Source organism: Xiphophorus hellerii, chromosome 3 (assembly GCF_003331165.1).
Source record: "Xiphophorus hellerii strain 12219 chromosome 3, Xiphophorus_hellerii-4.1, whole genome shotgun sequence".
In the NCBI taxonomy this organism is placed as follows: domain Eukaryota; kingdom Metazoa; phylum Chordata; class Actinopteri; order Cyprinodontiformes; family Poeciliidae; genus Xiphophorus; species Xiphophorus hellerii.
This window is the reverse complement of record NC_045674.1, coordinates 20,955,688-20,975,133: the sequence shown is the minus strand read 5'-3', so window position 1 is coordinate 20,975,133 and position 19,446 is coordinate 20,955,688. Positions and strand designations below refer to the sequence as shown.

At 38.4% G+C, this 19,446-nt stretch overlaps 1 protein-coding gene across 1 annotated transcript; it reads left to right on the top strand.

Moving 5' to 3' along the window:
• Positions 1–1,339: 1,339 nt before the first annotated feature.
• Positions 1,340–18,986, top strand: LOC116717201 (syndecan-2-B-like). Its single transcript, XM_032558402.1, has 5 exons — positions 1,340–1,623; positions 14,410–14,548; positions 15,240–15,412; positions 15,866–16,106; positions 16,236–18,986. The coding sequence occupies exons 1-5, from the start codon at positions 1,564–1,566 to the stop codon at positions 16,397–16,399; spliced, it is 777 nt and encodes a 258-aa protein (XP_032414293.1). The 5' UTR covers positions 1,340–1,563; the 3' UTR covers positions 16,400–18,986.
• Positions 18,987–19,446: the final 460 nt, after the last annotated feature.

Genomic DNA, 19,446 nt, shown 5'->3' with positions numbered 1-19,446 from the left:
ATTGCAAAATCTTAAGCCCCTCTGCAAAAAAGTATTAGTGCCTCACTGTTTGCTTTTCAAACCTATGAAATAATTGGCACTGATTTTTGTAAATTTTGTCAACAGCATTTAGTGCAATTTATTTATTATTTAACACTAAACAAAGGGACTTTAGGTAACTAAGTCATAAATATACTTATTAAAAGGCATTTTTATTTATATCAATGGTTTGAATAAAAAAGTTCAGCTATAATAGGTATTTGGCATTTCAGTTTGAGTGTTTTTGATATTCAACTCTTGATTTTGGCAAACTAAATCCTATCAGTAACTTAATGCATTAGCAGCTAATGTCTTAATGGTTTGTTTTATGTAGTTTATAATTGTTGATGGAATTTTTTGCCCTTTTGGTTTAGCTTTTTGGTTAAAATGCAAAGTTTTACATCAAACTTTGCATTTGATATAAATACCTGAGGTTAAATACTCATGTATTTAACCTGAGTAAATACAAAAAGTTTTCAGATTATTTATTTATTTAGAGAAAAGATATATTCAACCTTTTTAACATTATTTTATATTATTATTAATATATTTTATATTACATTATAACATTATTATGTAATTGGTCTCTTATTAAACAATTAACTGGGATTACAACATTTCACTTGGCCTGATTACTATCAGACCTCTAGAATTTGAAAAAATCACTTAAATAGAACCAGTCTGACAACATGAAGTAGGCTGAAATACCGCCAAAGTCAACACAGACGAGAAATGACCTTATTAATACCTATCAGTTCGGGAATCTGCCACAAAGCCAAAGGGGCTCTTTTTTTGTTGTTGCTTGTTTTATTTCTTACTTCAAAAAGGCAATGTTTTTATTTTCTGTTTTAGCTATCATTCTTCACTAGAGGGCACAAACTGTGCAGAGACCATACCGCCTTGCTCCATCTATCTGAGTGGCAACACAATGTCACAAACCAGCCTGACTTATGATTGTTTTGTGACTTTTCTGTTTTTGCTGTAAGAAGCTCAATGAGATTTTTTATTTTTTTATGTTTTATCCTCAAACAGTTGGGTTGTTTCACACTTTATTAAAAAGTCGGGACCCATAAGCAGGTAACTTCATTTAAGCGATTAAAAAAAACAGCTTGAATTACTTTACTTATGAAAATAAAGATAATACAACTGAGGCGACGTAGAAAAGACGTATTTTAAAATACCACGAAAATAAATGCGTTGTCACGTCAACCAATCTCAGAATAACAAACCCCCAGCCAACCCATCACCTTCATGAATGAACGTCACGCCGCGCTGACGTCATTGCGCAGCCACGCTGCACAGCCAGTCTAAACATCTCCACAGTGGAACTTTGCTTCACACCGAGCTGGGGAGTTGTTCCCGACGGATCTGAGATTTAAGCAAACTATTTACATTTACAGCGTCAAACCGTCACGGAAATTTTGAGCAGTTCTGTTTTCTCATCAGTTATCTTAACTATTTATATTTTTTCTCGGTTTGTGGTTTTAATCGTGAAGTTTTTTTCCTTGTACAATTTTTTTTTTCTTTTTCCGTTTGGTCGTCAAGATGAATAATCTGTGGCTTTTCTTCCTCGTCGCGCTGTCGACTGGGTTTATCGGCGACAAGGTAACGAGCTTTTATTTTGGGTTCTGCTTTCACAGTGGGTTCGCTCACATAGTTAGCGACAAACTTGATGTTTTGTTCTCATTTTACGTCCAATTTAGCGTCTTTTCCAGCCGTTAAAATGCGTTTGGAAAAATCCCATAACGTTTGTTTTGGTTCAGATGGTTTGTTGTTTTTCGTTTAACGTTCTTCCCGAAGAGTTATCAACATTTTCCAGATCTTCTCAAAAGTGTATTTTCATGTTGTTCGAAGTTGTTTTGCCAGTGTGTTTGTTTATTTTATAGAGTCTCATGTTTAGATTTTTTTTTTTTTTTTAATCAAAAGTGTGTCTCAAATAATTAAGTTAAACATAAACATGGATGACATTATCAAGCTGTGATGTGAAAAATGCTGTTACTAGCACAGATGTTGGCTGATAATCATGTTGTGGATCATAGCCAAGTTCAAGCTTTCCACCAGCTGGTGTCAAGTTCACAAGTCTGGCTAGCCTCTGGCTCAAAGCTTTGACATTTAAACCAAAAGCTTGAGACCTGAACTCCCATTTACCCTGGGCTTCGGGTTTAATACACAGATTATATAAAACAAAAATAATTAATAATAATAATAATAATAATAATAATTGAAATCTGAAGAGAAATATCAATATTTGGTCAGGATTCTTCTACAGCTACAGCCGTCCCAGTTCCATAGTCAGAAATGTTCTTGGAGATAATAGGATAAAACGCAGCTGTTTGTTGTGTTGGGTAATAAAAATAATAACCTGTTTACAAGACTTGACTTTAAAAAAAAAAAAAATCCAGAGTGAGAGCCACAGACCCCAAAAAAGGATTCTTTAAGATTTATGGACTATATGTTGTGAAATAAAGGGAGTTGAAACTTGAGACCATTCTGCTAAATGAGGGGTGGGGAGCAAGACTTAGAGTTGTGGATGTACTGTTTGGATTTTTGTTTTGTTTGTTCTTATTCTGTAGATCAGTGGCTGCCAAACTTCTTGATCTACCAAGTCACAAAGTAGCCTTGGGGGAAAAATAAACTATATGTGCATTCATACACATGAATACACATTGTTGTATTTTATTTTTAACTGAGTCTCATTTTTGAAGAGGATCGTAAGACCCCAGGCTTGTTGATTTGTGAAACCTCAGATAATCTCAACCCCGGTTGTTGAGTTTGTTCTCCAATCCAGTTATTGAAGTTCTGCTTAAATTCGTTTTAAATGCATCTGTTTTGCAAATATAGATGCACCAATCAATCACTGGGAATCAGCCTTGATCCCCCATAATGTTGAACTGTGTCTCAAATACAGTAAAATCAAGGTGGCACATAAATCTGAGAACGTAGTGACTTTAAGACTATGTACATCAAAAAGGTGTTGTCCTGCTTCTTTGTTTCATTGCAGAACAAATATTGTAAATAAAGATCACAAAAAAAACATATCTAAAATGAAGTGTATGTGTATACATGTTTATATACACTTCTACCCTATATGACCAGTGATGTCATGGATTTATTTAACTTGATGAGAAAGAGAGAAGGGAAAAGCAATGTTAGGTTTTTGTAAGACTATGTCATGGCATAAATAAAGCCTTAAGAAATTTGCAAATTTGATCACAAACTTTTGAAAAAGGTGCCACAAAATCTGTAATTTTAGATAGCAAGAATCACAAAAAAACAACAACAACAACAAAAAACTTGCAACATCATGGAGGGACTAGTTTAAGCATATTTTTTGCTTTGAAAATTTAGGTCAAAAAAATGAACAAACTTTCAGTTTTTCTTCATCAGTGATTTTTTTTGTAGAAGAATACAAAAGGGAATCAAACCAAAAATTTAAAATGATCTATATTCTTATGTATTTTAAAACCAAAATAATAATTTAAAAACTCCAGTTTTGTTTTTTTTGTGTGTTTATTTCTGGTTCCAGGTGAAAAACCAAATCACCTGGAACCAGGTGGACGTGTTGACCGTTGATGCATTTTAGTTTCATTAGAATCAAGTGGGTGTTGGAGTCATATGCATCAATGCATAAATGGGGATTAACTTCCTACCTCCATAAAAGATTTTCTTTTCTCTGTCATTTGCTGAAGTTCTCGGGAAACCAAAACCCATTGAAAATCAGGCCTAAAAGAAAATGAAAACCTTGTATTCTCCCCCCACCCAAAAAAAGCATATCTAATTGTGTTTCTTTTTTCTCAGAGGCAACAGAAACATTATCTTCCCAGAATAGTGGCTGATACTTATTTCACCATTCTGCTCAGATTCCTCCTTACTTTATGTCTCTAATACAGGCTCCAGGACTAAATTGCTGGGTGTGATGGGTTGCATCACACATATATATATATATATATATATATATATATATATATATATATATCTCCAAACTATCCTTCTCCTTGTGTGGTTGAGTTGGCTAAAGAGTGAGTGCTTCGTCAGCCGGTAGCGCTGCTTTCCTCTGAAAGCAGAACATCGAAGCGGGCGTTTGGTCCATGCCAGCATGTGGGCCGGTAGTTGTGTCATTTTCTGGATGGATGACTCACAGTGAGTCCCTCCGGACTTGTCCAGGCAGGCACGTTACTGCGTGGAGCACACGTAGTTTTCTGCCGAACCACACAAAGAAGGAGGAAGACAGTGACACTTTGTCACACTGGTTTTAATGAGTCTTTTTATGGCGCTTTAAAAGCCTGCTCCCAAAACGCACATGTGGCTGTAAAATTACTCTTCCCCTGCTCAGTAAAATGAGATATAATGAAATGTAAATAAAAGTAGGCTAGTATTACTTGTGGCGCTGTGCTGCGTAGCTGCAGTTTCAGGTTTTAACAGTGTGAGTCACGGCATTGTTGAACAGAGATAAGGCAACCACTTCAGGTCCGACCCAATAAACCAAGGCAGGTTGTTTTAGTTATTTTTTTGAGGATCACTCTTCCTCCTTTCTTCCCGTAGCTAAAACTTTGTAATGACTTTCCTATTGTGTGGACCAGGACCTTTGCATTACAGTTCTGCTCTGTCGTTATCTCCATGCTGAACCCCTTAGCGACAGATAATGTCACAGTTAGATGTCTGGAAACTACACTCTAAAGTTTAAAGATCATGAAGGCCTGCTGAGCTACAACAAAAATGCTCAGATTTGTTTATTTCTGACACCTTTGAAGCTGTTAAAAAGACGCTGGCTTGATGTTGAGGTGGTCAAACGTTCTGTTCTTTGTTGCCTTGATCAAACATGCACCCTCTTTACACAGCATTGTGTAAAGCAGGCATCTCGATGACGATGATAGGCTCTCTGTGTGCTTTGGCCTGTTACACAATCTCTCTCTTGTCTCTACTCACTGGCTCCCATCTCCCAGGAGAAATATTTACATGTCATCCCCAGAAACGCACGATAGGAGGGGGTTGCTAAATTTTATAACACACTCTTCTAACACACTCACCCCCACTGAATGTTTAAATAGCTGTACTGCCCCGTTCCAGCTGTTTCCAGTAAACTGTCCTCAGTTTGATAAAGCTTTAGAAAACCACACCAGTGTATACGCTATGTACATTGCATATGTGTGTTTTCCAGATGTTTGACCTTTGTGTCACATCTACCAGTAAACTCTGACACAACCTACTTCTAGCGAGGAAAGCACAGAGTATTGGCTCGTTTGTTACATTATGGATTTTATGTTTCAACAATTTTTGTTCAATTAAAAGGAAAAAGCAATAAGGAAGGCGGGATGTTGGTATGAAAATTAACTTTTCATACATAATTTTAATCTTTTTTTTTACTGCAAACCTGGGGTCTGCTCTGCTGATTTCAAGTGTGGATACTTATGATTCTCTTTAACAACTTATAAATGTTGTTATATTTATCAATTAGATGTATTAAAATATTTACCTTAACAGAAAATATGGTGTTTATGTCCATTAATCAAAGTAATAGCTCAACAGAAAATTACTTGAATAAAAGATTAGCCTGACTTATCCACCAAAACATGTCATCTTTATTTAACGTTTATTAAGCTAAAACAAATTGCTTAAGGGGCACTATCTGGAGTTAGTCTTATTATTTAATTTAATAAAAGCATTCAATTACAATGTTTCAATATTGTGATATATATATATATCAACTAACCTACAATGATCTTTTTTTTTCTTTTGATGATAATGATGAATCATGAAGTTCACAACTTTAGCTGCTAATTCACTAAAACCTAAATTAAATTCAAACTTATTGCACTCTTAGAAGGCTTTTTCATTGATGCAGCAAAGTCAGTGTACTGACACATTCTTAATAATCTAAGAATTTAATCAACTCTTTTGTCACAATACAACCCAAACTTCAATGTGACACATAGTGGTGGCAGCATCTTGGTGTGGGGATGCTTTTCAGAAAAAAATCCTGGGGGAAAAAATCGTGTTAGACGGCTGAAAAAGGAGTGGGGATCCAGTGGCCCTACAGCTGGATTTATGATTACATGGTTTTGATTTAAAGCAATTAATGTGTTTGTGTTACTGGCACCAGACCTAGGGGAATCTGAGCCAGTATCAAGCGGTGCAAAGGCACATGAATCCTTTGCAACCAATTTCTGTGGATCACAGAGGAAGCGAGTTGAAACAATGTTACTCTGGCAGAGCTCGTTTATTCTGAGCATTTTCAATTAAACAAACACAACCACAATACAATTCAAATGCAGTCAACAACATCCGGAGTTTCCACAAAGAAATAAAATAAAGTAAAATAAAATAAAATAAAATCCTCAAATAAAATAACATAATAACAAAAGAAATTAAGAAAATCTAATCCTAAATTAACATAACCCAACTGAACAAAACATTCCATCTACAACACACAGTAAACTGACACACCAACGTTTGTCAGTTACAACTGTTTTTTTAACGTTTGTCAGTTGTAACCGTTACAGCGGCCACAAAAGAGATCAAGCCCACCACAAATAAATACACTGTTATAAGAAACAAAAATATTATAATGCTGCCCAAACAATACTGACCGATCAAGTGATATAAATAAATTTTAAAATCCCCAAGGCTCCAACAACAAAAAGCAAGCTACACGCCGACACAGATCAACGGCAATACAAAACTTTGCAATTATACATGTAAGTTATACAATAGACTCTGAAATTAATCTTTATACAGATCATTTTACATGGCTTATAAGAGTGGCCTTCTATCTTACCTGTGGATCACAGAGGAAGCGAGCTGAAACAATGTTACTCTGGCAGAGCTCGTTTATTCTGAGCCGCGCATGCCCAGAGCCAGGAAACTCGTTCTCCTCGCTAGACCCACAGCGGCGCGAGAGCGCCCCCACTGGCAAGAAGACACACGCACACAACAAACACGTCTACACACACAGGAAAAAAACAAAGACAAAAGACAAGACCAACTCCGATAGAAAAATAGGGGGTGTATTTTCTATTTATTTATTGATTTTTTTAAACCTTTTTTTCTCAACCCACTACACTCTCCCCCGTTTTAAAAGATGTCTCCAGACATCCGGAATAGAATTAACAAATATAACCATGAAAAGTCAGGTTTGTCGCTTGAAATGTCTATCATTTGTCAAAGTGTCACTGTCCTTAAAATGTCCATATTGGCATACAGTCAGATGTAGCAGGGTAAGACAGTATGGGGCAAGGAAGACATGCAATCATCAGGTTTACTCCAGGTTGCAATGGGTGATAGGATGGTTGACCCAGATGGTCATATGTGAAGACCTCTCTAGCTTTTACAGCTCTGGCTGACCTCCTTACTGGCAGCACTTCTTCTTCTGGTGTGTGCATGCCAGATTCAGAACTATCCCCTTGTTCCTCCAACCCTCCATTTTCCACCTCATTCTGCATTAATGGTTCTCCATACAGTTCTTCAGTTAATGGTGCCCCTGGAGGTACAAATTCTTGTACCCCCAACTGTGTTGAACTTTGATGTGGCATTTCAGCATTCTGTCCTAAATGTCCTGCAGGCTGGAACTCTGAAGCTCCTGCTCTGAGATTACGGTGGATATTTGGCTGAGGAACATAAACAGGAATAGTTCTGAGGACATAGTTGTACTCTTCTTCCTCGTCAGAATTTTCATATTTCTGCTCGACTGTCAGATTGTCATTATTCTGGCATTCAGTCTGTCTTCGTGTTTGGTTTGAGGATTTAATCTGTTCATCTTGATCAAAGGGCAATTCATTAACAGGTAGCAGTAGATTCCGATGCAGAACACGGAATGTTTTGTTTCCAGTTTCTGGTTGTACACGGTAGATGGGCCCATCACCGATCCTGTCAACAACTCGATGAATATTTTTCTCCCAATAAGCACGGAGTTTTTCCTGGACCACCTCTCTCAGATAGATTTCTTACAAGAACCCGATCTCCTAGTTGTAATACAACCCCTTTAGCATGGCGATCATAATATTGTTTCCCTTTTTCAGAGGATTTCGCACTGTTCTCTGAAGCAATTTTGTATGCCTCCTGCATCCGTGAAGCCCATTTTTGTGCATACTCATGTCTAGAATGTTGCTTCTCTTTAGATTTTAAATCAAAAAGCAAATCAATTGGCAAACGGGGATCTCTGCCATACAGAAGAAAGAAAGGTGAGTAACCTGTTGACTCGTGTTTAGTACAATTGTATGCATGAACTATGTGTGGCAGGTGGTCTTTCCACTCAGATTTTTTTTTTTCATGCAGGGTGCGAAGCATCTGAAGAAGAGTTCGGTTTAGACGCTCGACTGGGTTCCCCTGGGGATGATATGGAGTTGTTCGAGAATGGGTTATTCCTGCTAGTTGTTGGAGTCGGTGGAACAGATTGTTCTCAAACTCTTTTCCCTGGTCATGATGTAACTTTTCAGGGTAGCCAAAGCGGGGAATAAAGTCATAAAAAATCTTCTCCGCTGCCGTTTTGCCTGATTTGTTCTTAGTTGCATAGGCTTGTGCAAAGCGAGTAAAATGATCAACCAGTACCAGAATGTACTCATAACCACCTCTGCTTGGTTCAAGGTGCAAATAATCTACAGAAATGAGCTCAAAAGGGCTGGTGGTTGTTATTGAACCCATTGGTGCTTTCTGGAGCTGGTTTGGTTGTTTCTGCTTGACACAACTGCACTGACGAATGACATAATCTTCAATGTCATTTTGCATAAAAGGCCAATAAAACCTCTCTCTGGCAAGCTGGATGACTTTGTCAGCACCAACATGCCCCATATCATCATGTAGCGTTTTTAACACAGTTTGCTTCAGTTTACTGGGTAAAACTAGCTGTTTTCTGTGTTCTGTCTGTCTGTACAACACTTCCCTGTCCAATGTTAGTCTTTTCCACTCATTTACAAGCCTGCGTGTCTCTCGACCCATCTGACTCTTATCTTTACTGTTTGGCTTCCACCCTTTCATTTTCAGGTTTATCACCTCACAGATGACAGAATCTTCCCTCTGTGCTGCACTAATATTATCTGGGGTAATAACTGGGGTGCCTTCAATGTTTGTGTCGTCATCAATGTGGTGCAAATTTAATGCAGCCACCCATGGTACATCACCATCTCTCATAGCTTTGTCCCCCTGCCAGGTTGCAGAGACCACCTCTGGGGGCATGACTTCTGTATATTCACTCAGATGATTCTCTAGAGGGACTGGGTAACGTGAGAGGGTGTCAGCATCAGCGTTAGTTTTTCCAGGCCTATACTTTATGGTGAAATGAAAGTCAGCTAGCTCCCCAACCCAGCGATGTCCAGTGGCATTTAACTTAGCTGTGCTCAGGACATAAGTAAGGGGATTATTATCAGTGTACACAGTGAAGGTGGGTGCATAGTACAGATAATCCCTAAATTTATCACAAATAGCCCACTTTAAAGCCAAAAATTCTAGCTTGCCGGAATGAAGATGGTAATTTTTCTCAGCAGGTGTGAGTGTTCTGGACCCATATGCGATAACACGGAGCTTGTTTTCCTGTTGCTGATAAAGTACTGCTCCCAGACCTTCATTTGATGCATCAGTGTGGAGGACAAAGGGTACATTAAAATCTGGGTAGGCCAATATGGGTGGACTTGTTAGCATGTCAACAAGCTGGGACACTACATTGCTGTGTGTTGTTGTCCACTTTACTGGGGTTTTGGATGGTAACTGGCCACCATTCTTAGACTTCGACCGGGTTTCCGAATTAGCTGAGTCAGGTTTCTGATTACACTCTCTGGAGCTTTCTATGAGTTTGAACAGTGGTTTAGCTACCCTGGAAAAGTCCTGAATGAAAGTGCGGTAATAGCCTAGGAAACCTAGAAGGGCCCTAACCTCTCCCACGTTTTTTGGTTCTCTGTCTTTAAGTTGTCTCACCGCCTCAAGATCTTGTGGGTCAATCTGAACACCTTCACCAGTTACTAATCGGCCAACATATCTGACCTGACGTTTAAAAAACTCACATTTTTTTGGTCGCAGTTTGACACCGTGCTCTCGCAGGCGGCGAAGCACAAGCCTCAAATCATCAATGTGATCCTGGAAAGTTCTGGAAAAACAAAGCACATCATCCAAATATGGAGAGCAGCACTCATCCCTCAGACCATCGAGGATCCCTTCCATGCATCTTTGGAAAGCAGCTGGTGCATTAGTAAGGCCAAATGGGAGGCGGACCCACTCATACAAGCCCCAAGGTGTGCTGAATGCAGTCATGTGTCTTGAACTCCCATCAACAAAGCCTTGATGATATGTACTGCCTTGGTCAAGTAGTGAAAACCACGAGTAACCCCCCAGATTGTCCAACAAATCTTGGATACGTGGAAGTGGGTGGCGGTCAGCAATAGTTCTTTGGTTCAGTTTCCTAAAATCAATACAAAGTCGTAAACTCTGGTCCTTCTTTCTGACGCAGACGACAGGGGACGAATATGGTGAGGTGGATTTCCTAATCCAATCATGGTCGAGAAGATTTTGTACATATTCTTTCACCTCCTTATATAAGGGTTTAGGAATTGCATTATAGGACATCTGGACAGGTGTTTCATCCTTAAGGTGAATTTTCAACTGCAAATTTGGAATGCAGCCAATGTCAGAGTCATGCTGAGCAAAGACTTCCGACTCCTCATACAACATATCCCTGACTAATTTCTGTTCATTCTTCCCCAAGTGAGACAAATCAACAGGAGGATGCCACCTCAGACACGTCTCATCTTGTGTCTCACTGGTTTCTGGTACTAACTGTGCTGTGCATGAGGTTAAAGGAAGATGAGGGGTTGTCCATGAATCATTTTGGTTGTACTGAACTGGATTCACTTCTATGACCTCCTCTAAATTTCCTATAATTGTTCTCTTACCAAGGTAGATGTCACGTTTAGTGGGGTTTTGAATGGGGATTTTAACAACCGCTGTTAATCCACTGAGAACCTCAACAAGAGCTGGGAAAAGCTCTAGACCTTCAGGGCAATTATTCTCAACACTAGGCTGGAATAGCATTGAACCACCTCTTGGCCGTTCCCTAACTTTGCACTCCACTTCACAAATATGTCCTGCTGGAATGATCACACCTTTATTACCAGTCCTCACACTGCAATGGGTAGCCTCATCAGAGGTTGAAATCTGGAGGGCAGAAACCAAAGCCTCGACTGCTCTGTCAGCTGCTGTGTACTCAATGTGCAAAGTTTTTTTTGTATCTTGAATATGAGTACTCGCCGTGGATTGATGGTAGCCATGCTGACGTTTCACCGATTGCCTTAGCTCTCTGGATGACACACTCAATGCAGCCTTCCCTGAAGCCTCAGGAACCGTCTCTCGTCGTCTCCACACCAACCTCTCCTGGCACGAAACTCGGGATCCCGGACGAGCCCCCAATTGTTACTGGCACCAGACCTAGGGGAATCTGAGCCAGTATCAAGCGGTGCAAAGGCACATGAATCCTTTGCAACCAATTTCTGTGGATCACAGAGGAAGCGAGTTGAAACAATGTTACTCTGGCAGAGCTCGTTTATTCTGAGCATTTTCAATTAAACAAACACAACCACAATACAATTCAAATGCAGTCAACAACATCCGGAGTTTCCACAAAGAAATAAAATAAAGTAAAATAAAATAAAATAAAATCCTCAAATAAAATAACATAATAACAAAAGAAATTAAGAAAATCTAATCCTAAATTAACATAACCCAACTGAACAAAACATTCCATCTACAACACACAGTAAACTGACACACCAACGTTTGTCAGTTACAACTGTTTTTTTAACGTTTGTCAGTTGTAACCGTTACAGCGGCCACAAAAGAGATCAAGCCCACCACAAATAAATACACTGTTATAAGAAACAAAAATATTATAATGCTGCCCAAACAATACTGACCGATCAAGTGATATAAATAAATTTTAAAATCCCCAAGGCTCCAACAACAAAAAGCAAGCTACACGCCGACACAGATCAACGGCAATACAAAACTTTGCAATTATATATGTAAGTTATACAATAGACTCTGAAATTAATCTTTATACAGATCATTTTACATGGCTTATAAGAGTGGCCTTCTATCTTACCTGTGGATCACAGAGGAAGCGAGTTGAAACAATGTTACTCTGGCAGAGCTCGTTTATTCTGAGCCGCGCATGCCCAGAGCCAGGAAACTCGTTCTCCTCGCTAGACCCACAGCGGCGCGAGAGCGCCCCCACTGGCAAGAAGACACACGCACACAACAAACACGTCTACACACACAGGAAAAAAACAAAGACAAAAGACAAGACCAACTCCGATAGAAAAATAGGGGGTGTATTTTCTATTTATTTATTGATTTTTTTAAACCTTTTTTTCTCAACCCACTACATTTGTATGGCCCAGTAGATTCTAGACTGGAATGCATTTGTTTGGCTGTGGCAAGATTTGGAAACTTGCTGTTTGTTATAACCTCTATATCCCATCAGTGTGAGCTTGAATGAATTTACATAAGAAAAAAGGGCAACAACTGTGTTTTGTTGTGGGGACATATGTTAAAAGGCTTGCAGCTGTAATTGGTTCTATAAAGGAGTGACTGAGTAGGGCGGAGTACAAATGCACGCTTTTCAGATTTTTGTTTGGAAAAAGAAATTAAAAGCAAATTGTCTTTCTTTCATTTCACCTATCTGCACCACTTCTTGTTTATCTATGACTTCAGATCTCAACAAGACACTTTGAAGTTGTCCTGTGAGTAAATGTGGAAAAATCCCAAGGGGTGTGCGGAGGCCATTGTAGAGGTGGGCGTGACCTGCTCTTTTTGCTTTGCAGCAGACACAGTTTAAACAACTGATGTCTGGCCTCAGTTGGAGCTCGGAGGTGAATCTCAAACAGTTTAAAGATAACAACTATCTTTCTTCATCAGCACAGACTGAATTTAAAGCCATTTGGTCTAATTGTTGGCCGTATCTGTTGGAATAAGATAAAAGTTCAGTCCTTTATGTCTGCTCATAAGTTTTCATCATCTGGATTTGTAATTGTTGGCTAAAAACAGAAGCCTCTTCTGTTGTTTAGCCATGTTGTGCATTAGCCTATTCTGCTGCCTTTAGAAACGGGTGGAGATTTTCTCTATTGCCACAGTGTGAGCTTATTTGGTGTTCTTTAGTTTTACCTCAAATTAGTCATTTGTCTGTAAGAGATCTGAGCCACAGATCTGAGCCACAGATCTCTTACAGAGAGATCTTTTGCTCAGAGGGATCTGGCCTCTATTCTGCTAATAGAGGCAGAAGTTTCTGCCTCTATTAGCAGAATAGGCTAATGCCTATTAGTAATAGGCTAATGCCTATTAGTCTATTCTGGGCCAGCTTGGTCCATTGAACACCTTAAGCAAGAGCATATGATAAAAAATTACCGTTGTAGTGAGTTTTTAAACCGCGTGTTCGGTTTTCTCCCTAAAGCTGATGCTGATGATCTCTTTGTAATGCTAAGTTTGAGTCATTTACAATAGTTGTAGTAAAACTGAATCGGTCACCTTATCTCACACTTTTTGTTGTCGTCAGCACCTGTTTTGTCAGACAAATAGCTTTTTTTGCCTCTCTTCTTCCTCTCTCTCCCTTTCCTTTCTCCAGGCTTTCTCCTCTCTAACTCTCTCAGCACCTGTGTTAGTGGAAGCATAGTATACATACCAGACATAGCTGAAGTCTCAAAGGACCATATTCATCCATGTCTGTGTGTGTCTTTCTGTCTTAACACCAACTGTGTGATTCCCCTCTCTCCTTCACTTTTTTTTTTAAACATCTCAGTCATTATTAGGCTTCTCTTGTTTTCCATTTTGCCTGCCTAGTGTGTTCGTTGCATCAGCTCCTCACCGACTGGGCTTTGCGTGCAGTTTCTCAATGGTTTTCAGCACGTCACATTTGTGTAGCGCTGGGTTGCTAGGAGGGTATCCAGAGCAACGGCAGTAACCTTTTTAACATGTGTATGCACTTTGTCTGTTTTGTCTGTTGTCTTTGAAGTTGCTCTATCTCTTTTCTTTCTCACTCCCACTCCTCTCAAAAACACTTTGGTCTCAGCTGTCTGGCTCTGGGGAGTATCACAAATTACAATCATGACATGAAATGAGCATAAATCCAGCTTAGGCCAACTATTCATACAATAGAATGGCTGCAGCTCACAACTCACACCGTGGTTTCTCTCACAGACAGCAGTGCACACTTCCAGCATATTTGGCCTGCATACATCATTGGTTACGAGAGGTATTGTCTTACTCTAGATCTGCAGAGGTTTTCACATGGTTTCAATTAGTGGGTGGATTTCTGAAAGTGTAAATTTATGTGCATCAGTGTCTCTCGTTTCCTTTTATGTCTTTCTTTGTATGCCCCCTCCCCTTAAATTACTGTACTGTTTTTCTTCTTTTTTCCAGCTCCTTGTCCTGTCCCATTCAACTACTTCCCAAGCAGATGATCTTTACATAGAGGAACCAGGATCAGGTGACGTCCCCATAGATGATGAAGACGGTGAAGATGATGGATCTGGCTCTGGGTCAGGGTCTGGAGACCATGGTAAGAGTGGCTTTGCTTTTGTAAGCTTATTTTGGTGGTTTTAGTTCAATGCAAATTTAAAATTTATATATATGAATTTATATATCCATCCCAGCAGAGAGAAGGGCGATACAAACTTAAATTTCATCATAATATTTTGTGCAATTTTTTTGTGATAATGAGGAAAGTGACAATAAAAAAAAGTATTTCTAATATATTTGCAATCCTTTTTAGAGAATTACAAACATGCCTGTGACTTCACTCACTGCAGTCAAAGCTCCGCAAATGCAATTACTGCCATTAAAAAACATGCAAGACTAATGTGTCTTCTTCAGGGCACCAGTTATATAAACAAGTGTGATTTTTATCTATGTTTTAATCACTCAACTGTACAGAGTTACTGCATTTATTGTAATAATACTTTTGAATTAATTAATATTCATTAGTAGTTTCTTGTAAAACTAACATTACTGTCAGTCTTTGGGGTTTTCAGACATCATTAATTGGATATTATTGTTATCACAATAAATAATTTTTGTCACGACTGGAAATTCGACTGTCTACATCACCTTAGGTTAGCGCTACTGGCTTTACTAAAAAAGCCAGAAGACCAGAAGTCTTTCTGTCAACACCCTGAAAGTCTTGCTGACTCTTTCTCTCAATAGTTTCAATTTAAATTTTGTCTTACACCTTATATCTACTTTTGACACAGGTTTCAGTATCCTGTCAGATCAAGACGAAGTATTCAGGTTCCTGAACATCACTGAGAGCATCCTTTACAAAGAGGTGCTGCCACTTCCAGCACAGCCGACTGTGAGCTCCATTTCCGACCCACAAACCAAATCAGCAGACAAGCAGGATCCAGAACCAGATGACACTGATGAGGTAGAACAAACACACATCATTTTAATTTTAATTTTACTGTTTATTATTATTATTTTGTCCCTGTTACGTTATTAATAGGGACATTATTAACTTTTTATTCATTGATGATAATCTCAGTTTCATTTTAATCATCTATAATTTGCTCCTATACACACACACATTCAGTCACTGACCCTCAGTACCTCTGCTTTTTGTTTTTCATTAATGCACTGTTGATCTGTATTTTGTAATGTGGCATAATGGGAAAATGAAACCAAACATTAAAAAAAAAATTGCTGAAGCAATTTTGTTTACAATTTGAAAAGGTTTCGTTGTATGCTTTCTCGTTTTTGTTGAACATTGATGAAATGTAAATAACTGCACTGTGCAGTATGTGAACACTAATTAAAAGCAATAAAACTAGACAACGTGTCAGGTTTGTTTTCAGATGTGTCATGTCTATGATCACTACAGACTCCAGACTCCACATCCAACTTTGTCGATGAAGACCTGAGTACCAGTGCCAGTCCTGTCGATGCAACTACTGACTTTAGCCCTCCTGTGAATGAAGAGATCCTAGTGGACACCAAAGTCCTGATCAAAGTTGAAAGTGACAATTTTCCTGAAGGCGGACGAAACAACCGGCGGAACGAGCTCAACTCTCCACAGGAAGTCACCTCTGAGAACCTGTGGGAGAGGACAGAGGTTCTTGCAGGTGAGGATAAGTTTTATAAGTTAGTTGGATTTCTAATTCAAATAAGGCTCTGAAAATTTTTTTTTAAAAATGACTTTTTAACAGTTTAAGACTGCAAATAAAATCAATTGTTATCATTTTTGTCCTCAGCTGTCATTGCCTGTGGAGTGGTCGGATTCCTTTGTGCCATTTCCCTCCTCCTCCTCCTCGCCTACCGCATGAAGAAGAAGGATGAAGGAAGTTATGATTTGGGCGACACCAAAATGTCTGCAACAGCTTATCACAAAGCGCCCACCAAGGAGTTCTATGCCTGAACTGACCAGCAGGGACAATCTAATGTGGAGTCTGGCTCCTTCTGATCAGGACTAAATAAGGATCTTTAAACAGCTGAAGAAGATTCCTTCAGATGAAGTTTGAAGTGTCTGTTCTCCTCCAGTGCTGCAGACATAAGGTTTTTTTTGCATCCTCATCCATCCCCGTCTGTTTGTGTTTGCCACCATTTTCTGCTTTTCTCTACTTAATGCTCAGCTTTCTATGCAGAAAGGGTCATAAGGAAACAAATGCATTGCTCCTAAAATGCATTTGTGTCATTTCCTTCCTGGGAAGGACCGTGGCATAAATATTGAATGAGCATTTTTTTTTTTTTTTTTTGTAAAAGGAACCTTTCCTTCACTCTAAATGGACCACAGCTGTTCTAATTTTGTACGTTTATCAAATTAAAACTTGTTTTAACACTGTGCCTTCAGACCTTTTCAGCTGAATCACACTGTAATTCATTGTCCCTTTTTAGAGGAGTTCAACAAGAAGATGGGGAAAAAAAACTGAGAAAACCTGACTCCAATCATTTTTGAATGCTTTTAATTAAAATGGTACTACATATTAGTATTACAAAGGGTCCTTAAAACAAACCCTGTTCTTGTTGAGGTCATGCTTTCTTCGTTAGTTCACTTCTGTTATATTTCGCATAAACGTTTATGTTTCTTTGTTGAAATCTTAATATTTTTGTTATGACAATGAATCTTTTCATAAGCTGCCCAGTATTGCCATGAGAGATTTTCTTACGCTGCAGGTACAAGTTCAATATAAATGTATGTTTTTTGTTTTTTTCTCCCTATAGGTATTTAACAGTTATAGAAACTGACCAAATATAATAAACATGCTTTACCTTTTTCAAAAACTTTTATGTTGATGTTTAGCAGATATATTTCTGTAGGCCAAGAGATTTCCATTCCAGAACGGTCCCTCAGGTATAGCATGTTTCAAACATTTCTTATATTTTCAGGATTATCTGACTTGGTGACTGAGTTCTGCAGGCATGTGGGACAGGTAGAGCCAAAGCTAATGACTATAATTCAGAACCCACAGAAGTGACCAAAGTGTCTGGTGACAGCCAAAGCACATTCCTTCCCGACTGTCCACTGTTTGCAGCTGTGAAAGAGGGTTTGGAGTTAAAGTAAAAGCATCTTGTGTTACTTATTATTTTAGTGTTGGCTATAAAGGTCTGTTTCCGAACTACAATATTCTTTTTATTGGTTTAATATGCATGTACATAAGTTTTATAGGCTTACCTGGTTGTTAAACTTTACCTCAAATGGCCAAAGAAGCATAGCGGGAGCTACAGTAATAATACAGGTTACAGCAATGACAAAAGGGTGGTATTCATTTTTATTAGCACATACATATACACCCAGCTGATGCAATATTTTAATAGGAAGGTTAGACATTTTATTATGTATGGACTTTATTTACTTACTGCCTATAATATATGTTGAAGATTGTTTTATAAATGCTTCTTGGAGATTCAAAATGTATCCTTTTGAATACCAGGAATATGATCCAGATATGCTTTTATCTGGATAACTGAGATCAGTTTTTGATTCAGAGGATTGAGCAAATAGTTGGGCCTCATTTTCAAGGTATTGCCAAAAGAGAGATTTCAGGCCTTTTTATGAATTTTGTTTAATGTCATAAAGATTTTAACAGTTACTGAATTGCTGGGTTTTTTTGTCATGCCTTATTTCATTACATGTTAAATCAAAAGTCATTGTCTTTGTCATTTTTTTTTGTTTTCATATTTGATTTGTTATTTTGCAGTTATCTCTGTTCATAGAAGAGACACTATGAAGTTATCTGAATGCAAATGCAAACTACCTATTCACTGTAGCTGGAATAAACGGGAGGATGTGGTCACCGACCTTCTGTTAACGTGGTGTTTAGCGAACACTCAAACCGTCAGTGCCTCTCGCAGGGCTTTCGTCTGCTGTGCTGTTACAGTATTAGTTTTGGGTTTTGAACTTTGAGCTGCACTCAATCAAAATCGGCCTTATCTGTGTCAGAGGCCACTGCAGCGCTGTCCAGAAAACTTTGACCGTTGCAAAAACCAGAACGAAGGCAAACGGTGGCTTAGCATTTGCCACAATCCAGTAGGTAATGGGACACAGCGACGTATGTGTTATTCTATCTTTTATCATAAATGGCAAGTAAATTACATTTTAATTTATACATAATTTATACATACTCTCTTCTAAGATTAGCACATTATGTCAGTGATACTTGCGAATAGAATACAAGATGATTTTTCCCTCTTGTGTAAGCTGTTTCTAATGTCAACTACATTGAGGTTTGTAGTTGACAAACTTCAATGTTGCTTTGCAGCATAGATGTCATTTATTAAAAAAAAATCTTATAAATTTAATTGGTACATAATTAAAATGGAGCATGTTAAAAATAATGATTGTCTTTATCAGTGTTGACGATAGATGGACTGACTTGTTTGTCGTCGAAGAAACAAAAACAATTGTGTGAGCACCAATCAACTCACCAAAAATGCTGATGCATTGTGGGAGGAACTGTGTTGTTGGTGGATCTCATTTTTATTCTCAATAAAAATGTGACATTATTGCAATGTTGAAAGTGGCCTTTTTTATCTGAACATTTTTGAATTTTTGCAAACATAAAACAATATTGTGGTTTTTGCAAATTTATGTCAGCTGAACAATCTCCAAATTGATTTGTGCATTACTTTGTAACCTCTTGGTAAGCACATTTCGGTAAGAAAGCATTGCCAGAAAAAACACAAAAAGCCTTTTTTTTAATTATTTCATTTATTACGAGCAAAGCCTATGCAAATTAAGAGGTGAAAAAATAACCTTGTTGAATCATGTCTGAACTGCGTTTGACCCCATTTTTTGGAAAGCTGTTGTCAAAAAGTGATATCAGTCACTTTTTGGAACATGTGAATCTCTGTCCATCGTAATCATAAAACAGCATTGCAAAAGAACAACCTGGTGCATAAACACTACGGTGGTGGTGGTGTGATGACATGATCTACAGTACTCCAGTAAAGCCGCCAATGAATGGG